Source organism: Macaca thibetana, chromosome 8 (genome assembly GCF_024542745.1).
Source record: "Macaca thibetana thibetana isolate TM-01 chromosome 8, ASM2454274v1, whole genome shotgun sequence".
NCBI classification, from domain to species: Eukaryota; Metazoa; Chordata; class Mammalia; order Primates; family Cercopithecidae; genus Macaca; species Macaca thibetana.
The window spans coordinates 41,993,093-42,012,484 of record NC_065585.1 but is presented as its reverse complement, the minus strand read 5'-3'; the positions used below and the strand labels follow the sequence as shown (position 1 = coordinate 42,012,484).

General features: G+C 43.6%; 2 protein-coding genes and 1 long non-coding RNA gene across 41 annotated transcripts in view; 2 read left to right on the top strand and 1 right to left on the bottom strand.

Moving 5' to 3' along the window:
- Positions 1-19,392, top strand: part of CTHRC1 (collagen triple helix repeat containing 1) — a 403,863-nt gene that overhangs the window by 151,357 nt on the left and 233,114 nt on the right. The gene's annotated exons all lie outside the window — the stretch shown is intronic.
- BAALC (BAALC binder of MAP3K1 and KLF4) overlaps positions 1-19,392 on the top strand; it is a 1,274,875-nt gene that overhangs the window by 1,177,527 nt on the left and 77,956 nt on the right. For 26 of the 38 annotated variants that reach the window (XM_050800757.1, XM_050800737.1, XM_050800752.1 and 23 more), the window contains exon 2: positions 14,813-14,983. In XM_050800757.1, the coding sequence (XP_050656714.1) occupies positions 14,824-14,983 (160 nt within the window). In that variant the 5' untranslated portion in view covers positions 14,813-14,823. Of the gene's footprint in view, positions 1-14,555; positions 14,984-19,392 lie in introns of those variants that run through there. The other 12 variants (XM_050800763.1, XM_050800762.1, XM_050800760.1 and 9 more) reach the window with 2 other exon arrangements.
- Positions 6,901-15,397, bottom strand: LOC126960919 (uncharacterized). Of its 2 annotated transcripts, none has more exons than XR_007728151.1 (2): positions 15,381-15,397; positions 6,901-7,327 (listed from the first exon to the last, which is right to left on the bottom strand). It is a non-coding gene; the product is annotated as an uncharacterized LOC126960919 (long non-coding RNA). The 2 variants fall into 2 exon arrangements; XR_007728150.1 differs by lacking the exon at positions 15,381-15,397 and adding an exon at positions 15,180-15,306.

Genomic DNA, 19,392 nt, shown 5'->3' with positions numbered 1-19,392 from the left:
AGGGTAACCACCTCCACGATTCAATTACCTCCCACTGGGTCTCACACGTGGGGATTATGGGATTACAATTCAGAATGAGATTTGGGTGGGGACACAGCCAAACCATATCAAGGGCCTGCAAGAATATTTGGTCCGAGATGTTATCAGTGGAAGTTTTTTTTTTTTTTTTTTTTTTTTTAAATGTAGATTTTCTTATTTCTATGAGGCAAAATGGTAATACATCTATTGTGAGGGAATTATTCATCAAACATATGCAATTCTGTCATTCTGCACTGTAGGAAGGTTGAAGGATCACATGTCTGGGTGTAGTTTGTGTGTTGCTTCTCACAGAATTACTGGTATATTATATTGTGTTCTGTTCTGGGTGTCTTAAGGCCTGATAAGACAAGCATAGCCATGAGAAATTCTACAATTCTGCTTGTGTCTCCACCTACCTTTTTATTCCCTTTTGTTCAGTAAAGGGAAGAAAAGCCCACCCCACACTGTGGGTTTTAGATCCCATCCCTTTAATCTTCTCAAGGACCCTGCTCCATTGGAATCCTCCCTCTCCTGCACCATCAGTTCTCTCGCAGGGAGACAGTTCCCATCTCAAATGTGCTCTATTTCCCATCTTTAAAAAACCCACCCTTGGCCAGGTGTGGTGGTTCATGCCTGTAATCCCAACATTTCGGGAGACTGAGACAGGAGGATCACTTGAGCCCAGGAGTTCAAGACCAACCTGGGCAACATGGTGAAACCCCGTCTTGACAAAAAATAAAAAATTAGCTGGGCATGGTGGCACCCAGAGAGCCAGGTGTCACTGCCAACTTGGAACCATTTCGAGCTCCTTATGAATTCTGGTTTAATGAAGGTCTTGGCCTCCCCTGCTTGCTGCTGGCCCAAGAGTGAGGATCTCAATCATGGCACATCTATCATAATTTGCTCTTAGGGTAGTTCTGCTCCTCCCTACTTACTCACTGCTTCCAGGTACTTGGGAGGCTGAGGTGGGAGGATCACTTCAGCCCAGGTGGTCACGGCTGTAGTGAGCCATGATCTTACCACTGCACTCCAGCCTGGCCAACAGAGCAAGACCCTGTCTCAAAACAAAATGAAACAAAACAAAACCCACCCTTGACCCAACCTACCATAATTCACTTTTCTATTTCTCTTAAGAACCTTATCTCTCAAAGCCATATCTCTCATGTCTATAGCTGCCACTTTCACTTCTTCACTCTCCATTTGCCTTTGCTTTTATTTGGTTTCTATTTTTAGCAAGGTTTTTTGCACATATTTTAAAGACTCAAGAATTCTATAAGACTTGTTATGAAAAACAACAGTCCTCTGCTTTCCCCATCAGAGACAGCTACTTATAACTCTTTTAGCTGCTTTTTCTTTTTGACATTTAGCTCTATGTTTCTGAATAAGATGCTAGTATTGTGCTACTTCATGATCCCTCAGTTGTGAGCAGTAGCTATTGACTGCCCCTACAGAGGAGGAAGATTTAGCTCTCATTCTTTCCCCTTCCCACAGCACACACATACATTCTTCCATCTCCTACCATTCCTGCATGGTTACATCTTAACTTTCCTTGGTTCAATAATCCATGTTTACTTTATTTTGATTATATAGTGATATTGAGAGCAGAGCCATCTAGTAAGCTTGGACTACTTTTTCTTCCTTACACAACTTTTAATTTGCCTTGGGAATAACTTTTTTATTTGCTTCGTTTTCTACTCATTACCAGTCCAAATTCAAACTGCCATAATTTATTTTTCTGCTCAAAACATCTAGATTTATGCTATTAGTTTTGTCCTCTTGAAGAATCCCTTCCAAAACCTCTGACTTTCTCCAATTTGGACTGTATCCAAACTGCCCTCAAGCCCTGGTATAGCACTGTTTTGTTTTGTTGTGTTTTCTTTTTCTTTTAACTTTTATTTTAAGCTCAGGGGTACACGTGCAGATTTGTTATATGGGTCAACTTGTGTCATGGAAGTCTGGTGTACAGATTATTTAGTCATCCAAGTACTAAGCCTAGTACCTGATAGTTATTTTTCCTGATCCTCTCCCTCCTCCCACACTCTACCCTCAAGTAGATCCCAGTGTCTGTTGCTACCCTCTTTGTGTCCATTAATTCTTAGAATTTAGTTCATACTTATAAGTGAGAACATACGGTATTTGGTTTTCTGTTCCTGTGTTAGTTTGCAAAGGATAATGTCCTCCACCCCCATCCATGTTACTGCAAAGGACATGATCTCGTGCTTTATAATGGCTGCATTTAATGGTGTGTATGTACCACATTTTCTGTATCCAAGCTGCCATTGATGGGCATTTAGGTTGATCCTGTGTCTTTGTTATTATGAATAGAACAGTTTTGTTAGAGGTCTCTTCATCAGTCTAAGGATTCCCTTCATCTTTTGCCTGGGCCCTGGCTCTAACCAACCTTTTCTTTCCTGTTTTGGTGGAATACATCTTCTAGTTACTTCTTCAGAAGTGCACGTGAGGTAAAATTTTTGAGACCTTGCAAATAAAAATGCCTTTTTTCTGACTTTTCACTTAATTGATGGCTAGGAATAAAAAATCTAGGTTTAAAATAATTTATTCAGAATTTTGAAGGCTACAGTCCACTGTATTCTAGCCTCTAGTCTTGTCATTGAGAATTCCAAAGACATTCTGATTCTTTTAAAACTTTTATTTTTTATTTTTAGAGACAGGGTCTTGCTATGCTACCCAGGCTGGATTTGAACTTCTAGGCTCAAGGGATCCTCCCACCTTAGGTTTCCAAGTGACTGGGATGATAGACACTTGTCACCATTCCTATCAGGCATTCTGATTCTTAATCTTATGTATGTGACCTATTTTTCTCTTTGGAAGCCTGTAGGATATTCTGTTTGTCCCCAGGTTTCTGAAAATTTATGATGACATTCTTTGGAGGACCTTTATTTTAATCCATTTTGACAGTTTAATTCTCGAAAAATTTCCTGAATTATTTCATTGGTGATTTCTTCCCCTCTGTGCTCTCTTATCTGATTCTAGAATCCCTATTATTTGGATGATGGACCTCCTAGACTGATCCTCTAATTTTCTTCTCTTTTCTTTTCTATATTCTATTTCTTTGGCCTTTTTATGCCTCAGTTTCATTTTTCCAGCTCTCTACTAAGTGTTTTACTTCTGCCATCATATATTTTATTTCCAAGGACTTTTTGTGGTTGTTGTTGATTGTTCTCTAAATGTTCTATTTTATTTGTATTCTGTTCTTTTTTCAGGGTTGTAACATCTCTGATCTCTCTGAGGACATTAAATATAATTTTCTTGACGTTTTCTTACTCTTATATAGTTTCCATTTTTTTCCAAGTAGCTCTTTTGCATTAGAGTCTTTCTTCAGATATCTTTTAATACCTGCTGTCTGCTTATCCTTGACTGTGGAAACCAAAAAGCTGATTTGAGCCTTTGTTCACCTGAGTGGAACTTAACCACTGTGAGCTCCGCAGTGGCGCGATCTGGCTTGACTATTTCCTTGGGCAGCCCTGATGTATCTTTAGTTATTTTCTCTGGATTGGTTGGTTTTCCAAGAGAATCTTTCCTACCTGTGCTCTGGAAGGTGAGGAGGGAAAGAAGCCTGAAAGTCTCAGCACAGGTAAATGTACAGTCTCTTAATCATCCTATTTGATATCCCAGTCAAGAGACTCATTGTTTGATCTTTTCCAGAGAATGAATCCAGTCTTCTACCAGGATGGGGAAGGGCATCTATTAAGAGTAGGGTAGGGGTCTGCAAATATAATTACTTTTTAAATTGCTTTCAACTAATTCGCCTTATTTTAATGCCAATTCACACTCCCGTGCCCTACCTCTACTTTTAAAGTTTCCTGGTGCCACTAACTCCTGAGACTTTGAAAAATTTGAGGTGCAGATGGTGTTGGTTTTAAGTTTCCTCACTACTGACATAGGATTCTGCCTTCTTTAGCCTGCTAAATTAGTTAAAACTACTTCAAATGGTTTCCAGCTTTCAAAATACTGTGGCGTTTTTGTCCTCTCCCCGTCTTACCATCCTCATGAATTTATGTTAAAGATAATCACTTTAGTGTTTGTGTGTGTGTGTGTTTGGCTTCAAAAACAAGTAAAATTACATGCATGTGTTCCCATCTACTCATTAACCCACTCGCTCTGGCTCTGACTCCACCCCTCCACTGCCGCTTTTACCAAATTCACCAGTGATGTTCATGTTTCCCACCCAATGGGCTGTTTTTCATCCTTGACTCACACAAACACTCAGGAGCCTTAGTCAAAATTGAATGCTTTCTTCCTGACAGATGCTCTTTTCTGGACTTCTGTGACACTATACCTTTTTGGATTTGTTTTCTGCTTCTTTGATTTCTCCTCCCCAGCTTTCTTCTCAAGTTCATTTTCCTCTGCCAGTCCTTTAAAGAGGGGTTTCCTCAAAGTGTGATCTCAGGCCATCCTCTTTCTCTCTCTCTATGTCTACCACTTTCTCCTTAGGAAATTGCACACTTTTGTTCATGGCTCCAACACTGATCTTCTTTTGATTCTTCATCTTCTCTATCTAATTGCCTACTTGTCTCCCAGGCATGTTTAACTCAAAATATCCAAAACAGACATCCTGATTTTTTTTTCTCCAAATTTATTCCTCATTAAGTCTTCCTCACCTACCCAGATATACAAGCAGAAACTGGAAAGTCATCCTTGTTTTCTCCCTCTTCCTTACTTCTGACATTTAAAATATCAGCAAGCCTGCTTACTCTACCTCCAGACTGTGTCTTGAATCCATCCATTTTCTCCAATGTCACTGCCACTGCCTTAGTGTATAAATCACTATTATCTCTTTCCTTGACTATTGTAACAATCTCCAAATTGATTTCCCTGCCTTTTCCCTGGGCTCCCCAAATCAGTTCTCCATACGAGTGATCTTTTTTTTTCTTTTTTCTTTTTCTTTTTTTTCTTTTTTTTTTTTTTGAGACAGACTCACTCTGTCGCCCAGGCTGCAGTGCAGTGGCATGATCTCAGCTCACTGCAGCTTCCGCCTCCTGAGTTCAAGCGATTCTCCTGCCTCAGCCTCCCAGGGTAACTGGGATTACAGGTGCATGTCACCACACCTGGCTATTTTTTTTTTTTTTTTTTAGTAGAGACAGGGTTTCACCATGTTAGCCAGACTGATCTTGAACTCCTGACCTCAAGTGATCCACCCACCTCAGTCTCCCAAAGTGCTGGGTTTACAGGCATGAGTCACCACTCCCGGCCACAAGTGATCTTTCAAAAACAGAATATCAAATTATTATCTCTGTTAATAAAAGTACTTTTCATTGTCCCTAAAACAAAATCCAAACTTGTTACCATGGTTTCTGCACCAGACTTGCTTTTCTCACTGGGGCCCCTTGTTAATTCCTTGGGTGCTACCACTTCTGGGTACTAGTGTCCTACTAGGACATGGAGCTCTAGCGGTGCCAAAGCACATTTCTCTCCCACTTTTGTACATGTTACATCTGGTCAGAAGAGTGCCAAATGAGTGGAATCTATCCCTGAACATCAAAGAGCTTTGAGTGAAATTATTTTCCAAGTTTCACTTACAGCCTCCTCCTTTCTATAGGATTTGGCCACAGGTTCATGGAGGAAGGGAATTTGGGGAGCTGATGAATGCGCAGGGCAGAAAGCACATATGAACGTCCTGCACCAGGCTGCACTAAGAAGCTTCCCTCTTTGATGTTTGATGGCTAAGGCTTTGCTTTGTGAGCAAGCTTGCTGTCCCAAAACCTTCCTCCCAGAAGGATTCTCAGTCTGTCAAGCAAATAGAGGCCACCCAAGCCTTTGTCCAGATATGTTTAGAAATATTTGAATAATTTAGCTTTAACCTGTTCCCTACGACTATCACCTACTTTTCTTTAATTCTGTAATCACCACTATTCCCGCCCCCCCCCCCCCCCCCCCCCCCCCCACAGAATATCTGCATGCATTCCTGAGGTATATTGTTCTTTCTAATGTAGGGCTTTTTCAGCAGGGTGCATATATATATATATATTTAAAATCCTAAAATTCTGTTCTTTTTTGAGATGCTTTGATAAGAGTGAAGCTACTTGCTTTCTGGCCTCTGTGACAGCAGCAGTTCTCTGAGATTCATTAAGTTGCTTGTGGTAGCTGAGAACTTGAAATGCACATCAGTTAATTCAACCTTATGAAAGAATGTATCAGGAGACAAAATCAACAATGCAGATAATTCAAACATTCTACCAGCCCACACATCATTTTTACTAACTTATTTGTCCTCAGAGCTGTCAGGCTGAAACCCTGTGCAACATAGGTAATAAACAAATTCAAATCATCATTCTTATATTCATGGCCTGTTCCTGGATTTGGTCATATGACTGTTTATGAGGGAGTTCTCAACTGTGGAGGGAGTATTTTTTTACCCTATTTTCAGTAACTGTTCTATTTTTCTCGATTCTGAATAGGATTACTCACAGCATAGATGCTTCTTGGATTGGAAAATTTTTCTCAAGGCCTTTAATCATTTCTGATTTTCCTCCTGTGAACTGTAGGACAGCACATGTGGCTTTCCTGCAATGGGATCGTCCTTCAAGAGGACCTCAGAGGCTCTCCACCTGGACTGTGACATAAGCAGCTGCAGCAGCCTTGGATGTTTCTGGATAGCCAGCCCCATGAGAACAGCTTTAAAATACGAGACTGGCATTGTGATCAAGAGTGTGGACTTTGCTGCCATGTAGACCTGGATTTAAATCCTGGCTTCAGTGTTTATGGATGACGTTGGACAAGTCATTTAACCTCCTTAAGTCTCAGAGTTCTCATTACGGAAATGGAGCTCTTAGTAGTACCTACCCCCTAGTGTGGTTGTGAGGGTTAAGTGAGATCATCTATGTTCAAAGTGCTTATTATACGGAGACTGGGATATGTAAGTGCTACATAAACGTTAGCTTTTATTAGTCACTGGAGTGGAGGAGAGAGGACTGCTGCCTCCCTCTCAATGTCCCCAGCCTGGGAAGCCTGCCTATGTGCACCAAGGCCCATCTGACCCACTGGATCAGAAAGGGTGCCCTTCTAGGGAGGGACGCCCACCCCCGCAAGCTCCTCAGTCAGTGTCCATACTTTCCTCTAGGTTCAAAGTGCAGCTGCATCTGTGCAGAAACCAGGTGTTGCCTGTGAGTTCTGCCTCGTTGGCCAGAGGTGGAAGGAAGAAAGGGGCAGAAGGAAGGAGGAAAGGAGAGGGGCCTCCACACTTCCAGAGCCCCACTGGGGGTTACCTTTGCTCGCCCCCATTCTTTTTGTCTTGCTCTGAGGATGCCAGGACTTTAAGGACATTGTCAGTAAGCGCGTAAGTTCACCCCTGCAAGGTCAAAGGCAGGACAGAAAGAAGACCCAAATGTCCCAGTTAGTCAAGGAAAAACAATCACAAGAATAAAACATTTTTAAAGATTAAAATAATAGCTGCCATCTGTTGAGCAGTTGCTATGTGTTAGGACTTCTGTGAAACATGTTCACACAGTGTCTCTGCTTCCTCACAATACTGTGAAGTAGGTATTATGCTTAATTGAACACGGGTTCATTTATGAAAACAAATGAAAATATCATTCTAATCCTTGATTTAATTACCCCAAATTCAGGCAGAAGATCAGCCCACCCTAATGGGCAGTGTACCAGGAGCTTCTGCGTAGGGACAACTTTCACCTTCAAAATGCCCTGCGGGCTGCCTCAGCTTCTTTTCCACCAGCCCCTGGGCTCCCAGCTCTCTCAGGAGGCAGTGTTTTGCTGGGTAATTACAGTGAAAGACCGGATTGTCCTGCTCATGTTACCCCCTTCTCTGTATTTACTATAATCAGGAAGTCATGTTTTTCATTTAGGATAAGGCAATTACTCTTCTGTTGACTGAAGTCCAGCAAAAAGCAAACTGAATCTCATTTCCACATTAATGTAACGGGAGCAGGATGGAGAGGCAGCCTGATTTCCTGGTGTCTCAGCTTCTCTCTTCTATATCTGTATCTCCTCTGACGGAAGCATCAGTCATAATAGCAACAACCAAGATGGCATTGAGAGAGTCAAGTATTGTAGTCCCTTTCCCTCATCTTGGGAAATGATGAGTAAAAGTCACCATCTGCTCCCCTGAGCCTTGCTGCAGTGTGACCTAACTTTACATGCAAGTACAACGAACGACCTGCCCCATCCTAAGAAGCAGTAGAATAATATGAAAAGGACTTTTTTTTTTTTTTTTTCTGCTCTTCCTGGGTAGACAAGCAACTCTTTGCAAAGGGAAGGGAATAAGATGTATCACGTCTCTTTAATGATTGAAGATCCAGGTTAACTGTGGTAGAATTAAGCAAAGAGCAAACAAAATGTTCTGAATATGTTTTCTTTTCTCTCAGAGAAAGAAACTCAGTCTTCTGGACTGCTTTGTGCCATATGAAAATCTCTGAGAACCTTCAAGAGCCCAAGAAACAGTTCTTCTCTATGCTCTATGCCATGGTCAGCGGTTAAAGAGAACATTCTGTTCCATTCCTCCAGCTCTGCCTTAGAAACCCAAGTCATGCACTCTAGGCTCCTGGCATTGTATACCAGCACCAGCAATTTTCTGCCAAAAGCATCAGACAAAATCTACTCTATCTATTTCAGTTCCTCTCTTTTCATCGGATTGTATTTTTACAGGTGACTTCTGATTCTCACACTGCTCTTCAGATTCATATACTGCTGTGGTCTGAATGTGTGTTTTCTCAAAATTCAAATTTAAAACTTAATCCTGAATGTGATAGTATCAAGAGCCGAGGCCTTTTGGAAAGTGAAGGTGGAGCCCTCGTGAGTGGGATTAGAGTTCTTATAAAAAAGATTGAAGGGAGCTACCTAGCCCTTCCATCTCTTCTGCCTTGTGAGGACACAGTGTTAATCCCTTTTGACTTCCCACCATTTGCAGATGCAGAAAGAAGGTGCCATCTTGGAAACAAAGAGCAGCCCTCATCAGACACCAAGTCTGCTGGCACCTTGATCTTGGACTTCCCAGCCTCCAGGACTGTGAGAAATGAATTTCTGTTGCTTATAAATTACCCAGTCTAAGGTATGCTGTTATAGTAGCAGGAATGGACTAAGACTCATGTTGTCAAAATCTTCTTGAGTTAAAGGTGAAGATACAATCAGAACGGGTACATGGAATTGGAACCACAGGTCTTAGTAAACACTATAAAAATGTACTGTTTGAATCTATAGAAAATGCTCTCTCTCCAAGTTCAGAAAGAAGTTACAATCTGCTTTTCCTTTTTTTCTTAAGGGAAATAAAATTCCATGTTTCTGGACTAAGAGATCTATACCCCAATCTTTCTCTTTCTGACATTTATAGTAACCTTTGGCAAATTACTCAAGCTTTCTTTGTTCCGGTGAAAAGAAAGTGCACAGGACAGTATTACTAAGTGGCCTGAGCAACATTAGAGGTAGATAACCATGATTCCAAAGGCCTTTAAGAAGGTGTAATGCTATGTGGATGTTTTTATCGAAACCTTCTCAGGGTTTTCATAGTTCTCTTTAGAATTAGTCCTGTGGGAATAATAGATGCCTTTTGGGATCTATTCTTACTTCTTATTCATTCCCCTTTTCTTGTATTAAAATCTACAACTTGAAGTTATTCTGTCATTTAAAAATCAGGTCCATGACCTCATCATCAGCGGGTTTTCCTCTCCAGGCCATTTCCAGTAGAATGTTGGTCATATTCCCATGTGAGAGAACAAGTCAGTTATTCATTACATCTGATCAATGAGCTAGTGCTATACCGTAAGGAAGTGTAGTAAAACCAGAAACTGAGAAACACTAGAAAAAAATTTGCTTTGTCCTGTGTTTTAATTTGGGGTATGATAAAGTACCACAGGACATTAATCCAGGGACTGAGATAGACTCTTAAGTTTGGCAATCAGTGAAAGAACTTGCTGAATCTCTCTAGAATTAACCTAAAGGAGCCAGCCTCTCTTCTCATGGGAAGGATTTATTTTAAGGGTTAGCTGAGAATTAATTCTACAGTGTTTAATTCCACATATAAACTTCATTTTTATATAAATGTTTTGTTGTAACATATTCAATTACTTTCTTTTGTTGTTTTTCTGCGACGTTCCCTTTTTCACCTTTTCTAACTTCTTAAACCAAAATTAAAAAACTCACTTATCTTCTTGCTGTTGTAGTATTTGCTTTCATTTCTTACTTACACTCTGATGATGTTTACCCGATCTGCCCACATCACCTGGATTCCAGGTGTACCATTCTTTCCCTGGGGAAAGCAGTCATTCTTCAAGGCAAGAGATGCAAGAATGAGCTCATGTCAAATGATATTTTCTGATTTTTTTCCTCCAGATGTGGGGATCCAAATCGGATCTTGTGCTTTTGGGTGCTAACTTTGAGTCTTCTTCCTTTATATCTAAATGACAATTTGTGGATCAATGAGGATGTGTCAACTAGCAAGATTGAGGACTTGGAGGGATGCTCTGTGGAAACTGCTTTAAAATCATTCAGAGGGAGGGCACAGAGCTCTGGTTCTGGTATGTTCACTGAATCTGGAGCAGTGGGGAAACTTGCTGAGATTTGGCATTCAAGACCAAAGAGATTTACCTAGGGTCTGTGCCCTGTAGGCCAGAATTATTGCTACTGTTGTTCCTCATTTATGCTACTTTTTCACTTGGAAAAAGATGAAAACTTGTAAGGCAGTGAATCTATCTTTACTCCTTTTCAGATGACTGATTCTAAAGGCAGGGTGAGGTTCCTGCTGACCCTTCTGTTCCATCCTGATTGTCCGCCTTACTGAAGGTCTCTTTTCTACAGCTCACAATAGTCGGGTAGAGCCCAGTGGTGCCGAGCCACAGAAATGAGACCTTGGAGGGAGAAGCACTACAGGCCTCTGCTCCAGTTTCCATAGAAATGAGTCAGAGGTGGTACCAGTCACAGGGGTTCTTAAAGCCAAAGAGAATTTATTTTGAGAATCCCATCACCTAACAAATACCACTCTGCAGTAGTTTTTACAGGTGTAATTTATTTCATTGCTCTGGATAGCTTTGGCTCAGGCTTTCCAATGCCCTGCTCCAGCCTTTCTCCTTAGAATTCTTTTTTTGTTGCTTTCAAACTTGATGGAAAAAGATAACCAATTCATGCCAGTCAAGCTACAGATTCTGAACAGAGGGTTTAAGATAATTTATTACATTTTACATATTTACATTTAATTTATAACATTTATTCCTAAAGGTTTAGGAGAAAATTCAATCCCAGCTAAAGAGCTGTAATTAAAAGAGCACAGAACCAGCAGCCAGAGGCCCCGAGCTCTGGCTGAAACTTTAGCTCTGCCAGAGATGACATTTCCTGTGTGACCTTGGGCAATTCTGCAAGTTTCTGAGCTATGATTTCCTAGTTGGTAAAATAGAAGGACCGGATTGGCTGCTCTTTAACTTTTTCTGGCCCCTGAATTTCTCTGAATCAATGGTGTTATGTAATGGCAAGAAAGAGATTCCATGAAAAAATATCACTGCTCTGTGGTAAAAATGGTGGTAAAAAAATTTATTTGTAGGAAGCTTGTTAGCAGTAACATCATAAGGGAAGGAAAAAGAAAGGAAAGAAAAGAAAAAACCTACCTATTTACCAAACTTCTGCAGTGTGCTAAGCAAATTCACAAACATTATCTCATGTGGAAAGACATAATAATTTCAGGGATTTCCCTCCTAAGGGAGAGAGATGACATTGTTGCTTGTTGCCCCAAAAGTGCTGTGATAGCAACATTCATGGAGTGTTTCTATGCGCCAGGCACTCTTTGAGGCCCTTTACACATACTGACACAATTCATTATTCCCATTTACAGATGCTGCAACTGAGGCATAAAGAGGTTAAGTATCTTGCCCAAGACCATCCATTTAAGTAGCAGAGCCAAACTTTAAACTCAGAAAGTCAGACTCTTGAACTTGCACTTTTAACTGTATTCCCACCTTGCCTCTTGCCATTCATTCATTAAGCAAATATTTGGTGAGCATTGACTCTATGAAGGCATTAAATTAATCCCTTTTGAAGATTCCAAGCATGTCACCATGGCTTTGTCTTTAAGAAGCTTACACTATACACAATAGATGATCAGGTATGTGTGTGAAATGAGTGACCACACTCAACCTTAGCCAGGCAGTACTTGATAACCATCTCTATATTCTGAAAATGTTCATAATTCCATTCAAACAAGTAGACAGGGCCTGGCAAGAGGGGTCCCTGCTCTTAGCACCTGCTCCAGAGGTCCCACTCTGGTTCTCCAGCCCTGGTCCTCTCTATGGCCAAGGAATCCAGGGGGCACAGAACGCACCTACCTGGAGCCTGAGTCTCAGTCCCTTCTAACCTCCCTGTTGGGTAGTTGAGTCCTTGCAACGGTCTTCTCCAAACCCCCTGAGCCTACTTCAAGGGCTTGTACTGGAAACAAACCCCATGAGGGCAGACCACGTCCGCTAGGCACATGCTCCTCAGCCAGGGGTATGGCTAAGGGCAGCTATTTGTGGGAGGGGAGTATGGACAGACCTTAAACCCATGGGCCCACAAGGACCTGTGTGTAGCAGGACTGAACTGAGAATAGAAAGAGGAGTGGGTGGGTCAATTCCACCCACAATCCCACTGCCATGTTCAGTGCAGAACTCCAGAGATTGAGAGAACTCTACATTAGAACCTGGTCTTTTAGGTTGTTATGAAGATAACTTGTCAAGGTAGGAGGACAGCACATGTTTCAATTAAACTTGCTCACTTGGTTTATAGCTTTTACAATGTAGACATATGGGCATATGGTTTCCATTTGGCCCCAGCATACCCCTCCACTGCATATCACATTTACTCTGTTTCCTGTGCTCACCAAGCTGCAGCTCTTTCAGTTTCTTTCATTTTCTAGAACTCTCCCAGGACAGTCTAACTTAGACACTGTTTCTGGCCTGTCTGTTCTTTGAGTGGTAACATCATGAAGTAGCTGGTTATGAAAGGAGCACTGTGCCATAGAACTGAGGAAAGCACAGGCTCTGCTAGAGATGTTATATATTCTCTCTCTTCGAAAGCTGGTTCTTCTGAAATCAAAATATTCGGGGGGGAAGCAAAAGGGGCACAGGGCATCTGAATTCCAAAGGGCTAGGGAAGCCACCACTTCCTGGATAACTGCACTCCCTCCACCTTACACCTAAAACAAGGTTGAAGAGGCCTGCCAGGGCCATCTCAAAAGGAGAAGCAAAGCCTGCAGAGGAGGCCAGCCTGAGCCCTGGGGTGGGAACGGGTGCTGGACTCAGCATGAGGAGGAGAGCCTGGGGTCAGTTCCATGAATCTTGGCTCCCTTCTGCATTATGAATTCTGGTTAGTACCTGCCAGAGGGATGTCTGATGGCTCCACCCTCAACTGGATCACCTTTAGCCCAAATTGCAATAATTTAAGTGAATCAAATTACTATAAAAAGATACTTTATTATTCATTCACTGGACATTTACTGAGGGCCTACTATGTGCCAGGCAATGCTCTGAACTTGCCCTACCTACTGGATGTTACGTACTGTTATAGACAATGTACTCTAGTACATTCCATAAATTGTATAGTATATAATGAGTACTATATCTATATTCTCTATGCTTGACATGTTGTATTAAACATCACACCCTGTAGTCTACATATAGTGGATAATATACATAATATATTATATATGTATTATGTCTACTAGAACAGTCTTTTGCCACAATAGGAATTTAGTAAATATACATTCATTGAATGAATGAATGAATATGATACTTATTTAATACCATATTCTAGCAGAGCTTGGTCATTGAAGAGTTATTCTTCCAAACCCTTCCCTTTCCTACCCGCTTCTTGAAGGCTAAGAAGATTTTCATCTTTCACCACCTGTTCTGGATTCTTGGAACAGGTAAATTCATTGGCCTACCCAAGTCTGAGCTCTAGGTCTGAACCCGCATGGATCTGAGGGTACACCGGGAAAAGAAAGGCTGACAACTGGACCCCAGGAATGTCAAGGCCACCCTGGGCTTGGAGGGAGGAGCCATGCCTCCACGCTCCACTCAGAGAGGGGGTTCAGGATACTGGGCGGTTCCAGGTGATCTATTGCTTTCTGGAGTTTAAAGTTCAGGGGATAATGAAGTCCCACAGCTGGAAGGGGTGTTAGTGACACTGCCTAGCCCAACTCTCTTAAAAATCATAGCCCTACTCCTGCCTCCCCAAATCAGATAAGACAGGCATAGGCTCTGACTGTTCCTTAAGTCTTAGCGGCAATACTCTGGCCGGGTTTGCGGGGTTGCCTCCAGTTCCATTGCTTTTGTAACAGGTGGCCAGAAAGCTTGGGGTCCCATGATAAGCGTTTCAGTTCTTTCCAGGATGGATCGAAAGAAGGAAGGAAGGATGGATGAATGAATGAGTGGGTGAGGGGATGGATGGATGGATGGATGGGCCAGAGACTGGGAACTGTAATCGCGGCCTGACAGGTCCGAGCCCCTCCGGAGCCCCAGCCCTCCTCCGGCTGCGGGGCCGCCGCTCCTGCTCCCGAGCCGGCTTGGAGCCCTGAGGGAGGGGGCGGGCGAGCGGGGGCCCTGGGGTGGCCAGGGCGTGGGGAGGGAGGACTGGGCGGTGGGGACCGGAGGGGAGGGAGGACCTTGGAGACGGAGAGGAGGGACGGGCGGGGAGAGGGCCCGGCGGAGGGGCGGCGGACACCGCGGGAGCTCCGCGCGGCTGCAGCGCGGGCGGGAGCGGGGACGCAATGTCGCCGCTGCCGCCTCCTCGCGGGCCGGGGCTGCGCAGCCGGGGCTGAGCCGCCGCCAGAGCCTACAGCCGAGCAGCCGCCGGGCGCGCCCGCGGCGCAGGAGGATGGGCTGCGGCGGGAGCCGGGCGGATGCCATCGAGCCCCGCTACTACGAGAGCTGGACCCGGGAGACAGAATCCACCTGGCTCACCTACACCGACTCGGACTCGCCGCCCAGCGCCGCCGCCCCGGACAGCGGCCCCGAAGCGGGCGGCCTGCACGCGGGTAAGTGGCCCGGTGCCTGCAGACCCTCGCCCGCCCGCTTCCCAGGGCGCCTTGGCCCGGGCACTGAGAGAGGAGCCGGTTCCCCGAGGAACTGATGGCTCGGTGGGGGTGACTGGGAGGAAGCAGAGGCAGGACCTGCCCGCTGAGCGGTGGACAGACGCAAGCCCAGGGAGCCGGGTCGACCAGAGCCCCTTACCGAAGGCTGCGCCGACCCCCAGCTTTGGGAAGCCCAACGCTGCTTGGCCTTGTTCAAGGCTTGCTCGCTGGTCGGGGGACCGGTGGGTGGGAGGACAGCCCACCTCCCCCGCACACCTATCCCTCAGCCACCCACCCTGATCCCCCCGGGGCCGCCTCCGCCCCGTTTTGGCCCATCTGCCACCCCCGGCCACCTGCGTACCCAGCCTGGTGACTTCTCATCCATTGGCCACCTGGCGCCCGTCTCCCTGGATTTATACACAAGGCGCCTGACTGGGTTCGCCTGGGTGGAGTCTTCCTTGTCGCTTCCCCTTTTCTCCCTCTAGGAAATGAACCCAGTCGCGGTCTTCAAAGACCAGAATCCTAGTTTAGGTCAAAATAAATGCATGCCGGCCCCATCGCTAGTTCTGCACTTTAGGTTACTTTGGAGCAGTTGTTCCATAGCAAAGGACTTCTCTCCCTACCCCATGGTGTCCCAATGCTTTGTAGGAGGCAGGGCATACACGTGGATTTTGACTCTAAATTAAATACTCTTGCCTAGGTCTTTCCTCATCCAGCAGAAATCTGATAAAAGGAGATGCAAAGAACTGTCTGGTCAGGTCATGAGTCAAGATTTTTTTTCTTTTTCTTTTTCTTCCCCCCACCCCTTTTTTTCTTTTTTAGCAGAACAAGTAATTACAGTGCAGAGATGCAAACTGTTGCCACAGACTGACCTTTAACCATACACGTATTGGTGACATTAAAAGGAAAAAATCTCACTACTTATTACATGGATGTTGTCCAAAGCTAGATCAATATCTGGATAAACATGTTTTAAGTGTTTCTTCGCCCAGTGGTGTTTTTGGCATTTTTGAATAATGAAATCTAAAATGGAAAATAGGGTTAATTTGAAGCATAATGTATATCATAGGAGGAGGAAGGAAATGCAAATTACTTTTAAAAGGTTAAGAATCTTAAATCCATGCCTACTAAATAAGAGCTGTCACTTTAATGGAGAATAGGTTTCTCCATTTTTAAGGACCAAAGCTGGCTCCTTTTCCACATTAACCTTGTGACTTGCTTTTATTCTGTCTGTGAAAGCTATACAATACAATACACACTATATTTGTCTCTAGGTTTTCTGACTCACAGTGGCAATCATAATGGTTATTTTGTATTGCCTATGCTTTTAGCAAGTTACCAAATGGTGTGTTGGCTGAATTCAGTGTCAGCATGAGCATAGATATGAGCCTTCTAGATGGACCTGGTAAATGTTAGATGTGACAGAGTTTCCCAAGGAGGTGTGGTACTTCTCAGCAGAGAGTCAAAGGCCAGAGATGTACTCCAAAGAAATAAGGGTGAAAAGATCTAGCATGAAAAAAATATAATAAACAATCAAAACCCCGTTAAGTACCGCTTTAAGAAATGGTTACCATGGTGACTGGGAGTATATGGGGTATGTGTGTGTCTCTGTGCGTATATGCATGTGTATGGGTATGAAAGTTATTATGGGATGGCTCATGTACATACATGTTCCTCACAACTTTCCTGACACTCCTTGATTTATTACTCTGCTATACTAATTCACATCCCATCCATCATGAGATCTGGTCCCTGCAACAGGTGGGGCCTGGGACAGACACACTCATTCATGGTACCCTGCCAAACATGGGCCAGCCCTGCCAGACAGGTGGTCCTGAAGGCCTGCATCCTCCAGAGGAGGAGCTCCACTTCAGCCCCAGGACAGCACCCTGAAATTGGCAAGATGCTTGTATGGGCAGGGTCATTTTAATTCCCTAGGAATTTCTGTTAGCCTCAAGGGAGAAGGATATTTCTGAAGACTAAGATTAAATCAAGGCCTTCCTTGGGGGTGTACTGACATTCCCTAGGGCCTTTGGGAATGGCTTGACTCCTGCGGGTTTTTCAGACTGGGAGCTGGTCTTTTTAGTCAGAATGGGTCATCTGTGAAAGCCACAGATCTCCTGGGTTTCAGCCACCCTGGGAGATGGGCCAGGACTCTGTATTCCTTTCATCCTCTTTGCCTCCTCACTCCCGCCTCACCCACCCCCTGCCAGCGCTTTACTCATGAATTTACCGCCAAGCTGCTGGGGGACACCTAGTAGCCCCCAGTGGCTGTGTTGTGATAGGAGGCCAGAACGCTACTTTTTCCTGTTTACAGCATTTGTTTTCTGATGGGAGAGGTGGGTAGGAATGAATGAAGGAGCTAGACTCAGGAGAGTCCAGATTGTAAAATCAACAAAAATGGCTTCACTATTAGAGTTCTAGAGCTGGAGAAGGTCTCTGGAAGTCAGCCAAGTGAGGCAAATGAGACTCTCAGGGGAATCATCCCTGGTTGAACACTCCTTCAACCACTCACAGACTTTACCCTCAGTTCCCAAGAATCCTTTCTGGGATCTTAGTGATTCTCCTTTGGTGTCAAACTGAAGCCACCTTTTCTTCTGGCTACTTCAGGACTTTTGAGGGTTAGGGGTGAAGCTAATTCATCTTTGCATCTTCTGTACTGAGCACACCTGGGACTTTGTAAAAGTTTTCGGAATGAATGGATGCTCTGTGTAAACCTGTCTTCCATCCTGTCAGCTCATCCTAGATTCCCTTCTGCCTCTTCTTTGCAGTCCTTGCTACTGAGGTTTTCCTACTTGAATCAGTGTAGCCTAAATTCTCCCAAGGGCCTTTCTGATCTCAACTTCTCTTTAAAAAGTTCTCCCCAACTTTACCCTACTCCCTTCAAACACCTGACCCAACCCAAAGATTCCATTTTTTCTGTAGCCTCCCTGAACCCACCACCTCAACTCCACAAACACATCTGTCCAAGAAAAGTCCCATTTAATCACATCTGCTTTTAAATCTCACTTGTGTTTCTCTTAGCCCAATCCAGATTGAGGGTGTGTCCCGTGACAGGTGTCCAGCAGATATTTGTTGAGTGAATTCTGAATTTCACTGCAGATAGGGAGGGGCATGTTTTTCTGCCAGTTCCACAAAGAAGAGGGTTTCTTGCATCTTCTTCTTACGCAAAAAGTGATCCTGAGCCTGTGGTTCCTGTTTTTGGAGATCATCTCCACTACTCAGCGGAACTGAATTAATTTTTTAGATTTGACTGTTAAGTAGGCTAGAATTTAAGACCTAGCTGAAGCCATGGTATGTGATAGCCATTGCTTTCCTGTGTCACCAAAGTCTGTCCCTCTGTTACAGAAGAAAATCAGATTGGACTGACATAAATTAAGCCTCATCAAATTAGTCTGCTGGATTGATTTTTAATTCTGTTGCCTGGTGGGGGTCTCCAAGGAGAAAGGAAGTCTCTGAGGTTGCCATGACCCAACCTAGCTCAGTCATTCCATTCATTAAAAACTTCCTAGCTTCACCTCAGTGTAATCACAAGCCCCATAAATTGCATCCTTAAGCACTCTTTTTTTTTTCTAATTTCTGCAGAGAAAACATTTCAAAACTTTCTAAAGAACTTCTACTTTACATTTTTAAATTGCTAAATAATTATCTTAGTATAATAGAGGTTCGCAGAATTACAGACAGCAAAATGATTTACCTAAATAAACTGAAAGTCAAATAAAATGGAGAGTATTTAATATTATGATTACCCATCATTTATTAATGACTTACCAGGGGCCTGGTGCTTTGTTGGGCACTTTGAATTTTCTCCATTGAATCCTCACTGCAGGAATGAGGCAGGAACTATAACCACCCTCCTTTTATGAGTGAGGAAATGAGGCTTGAAGTCCGCAAGTAACTTTTCCCAGTACCAGCCTGGAATCTAGCCCTATCCAATTCCAAAGCCTCTACTCCTAAATACTGCCTTCCTGATTAATAAGGGATATGCTATGAAATTCTTGATTTTACAGTTCACGAAACTCAAAGTCAAGTCTGATCTTTTGATATTCTACTCTGATCTCAGACAGCACAATTTTCTTCTGCATCATCTCTAAGGACGGAATATCTTTTCCCTAAGGAAGGAGGCCTTCCCATACCTTTGTGGAGCAGTTCTCTTGTGAGACTCTTCCTGCTTCCTTGTAATTTCTACCCGGTGAGCTCCAGACCTGTGTGATCAAGTCTGGCACAGACAGCTCTTTCAATATTTGAAGATGGCTGTCACATCTCTTACCATTGATCTTCCAGGCCAAATACATGCAGTTCCTTCAATCTCTTCTCACACCTCATGTAGGCCTGACCACATTCTCTAAATACACTACTCGGTTTGTCAAAGT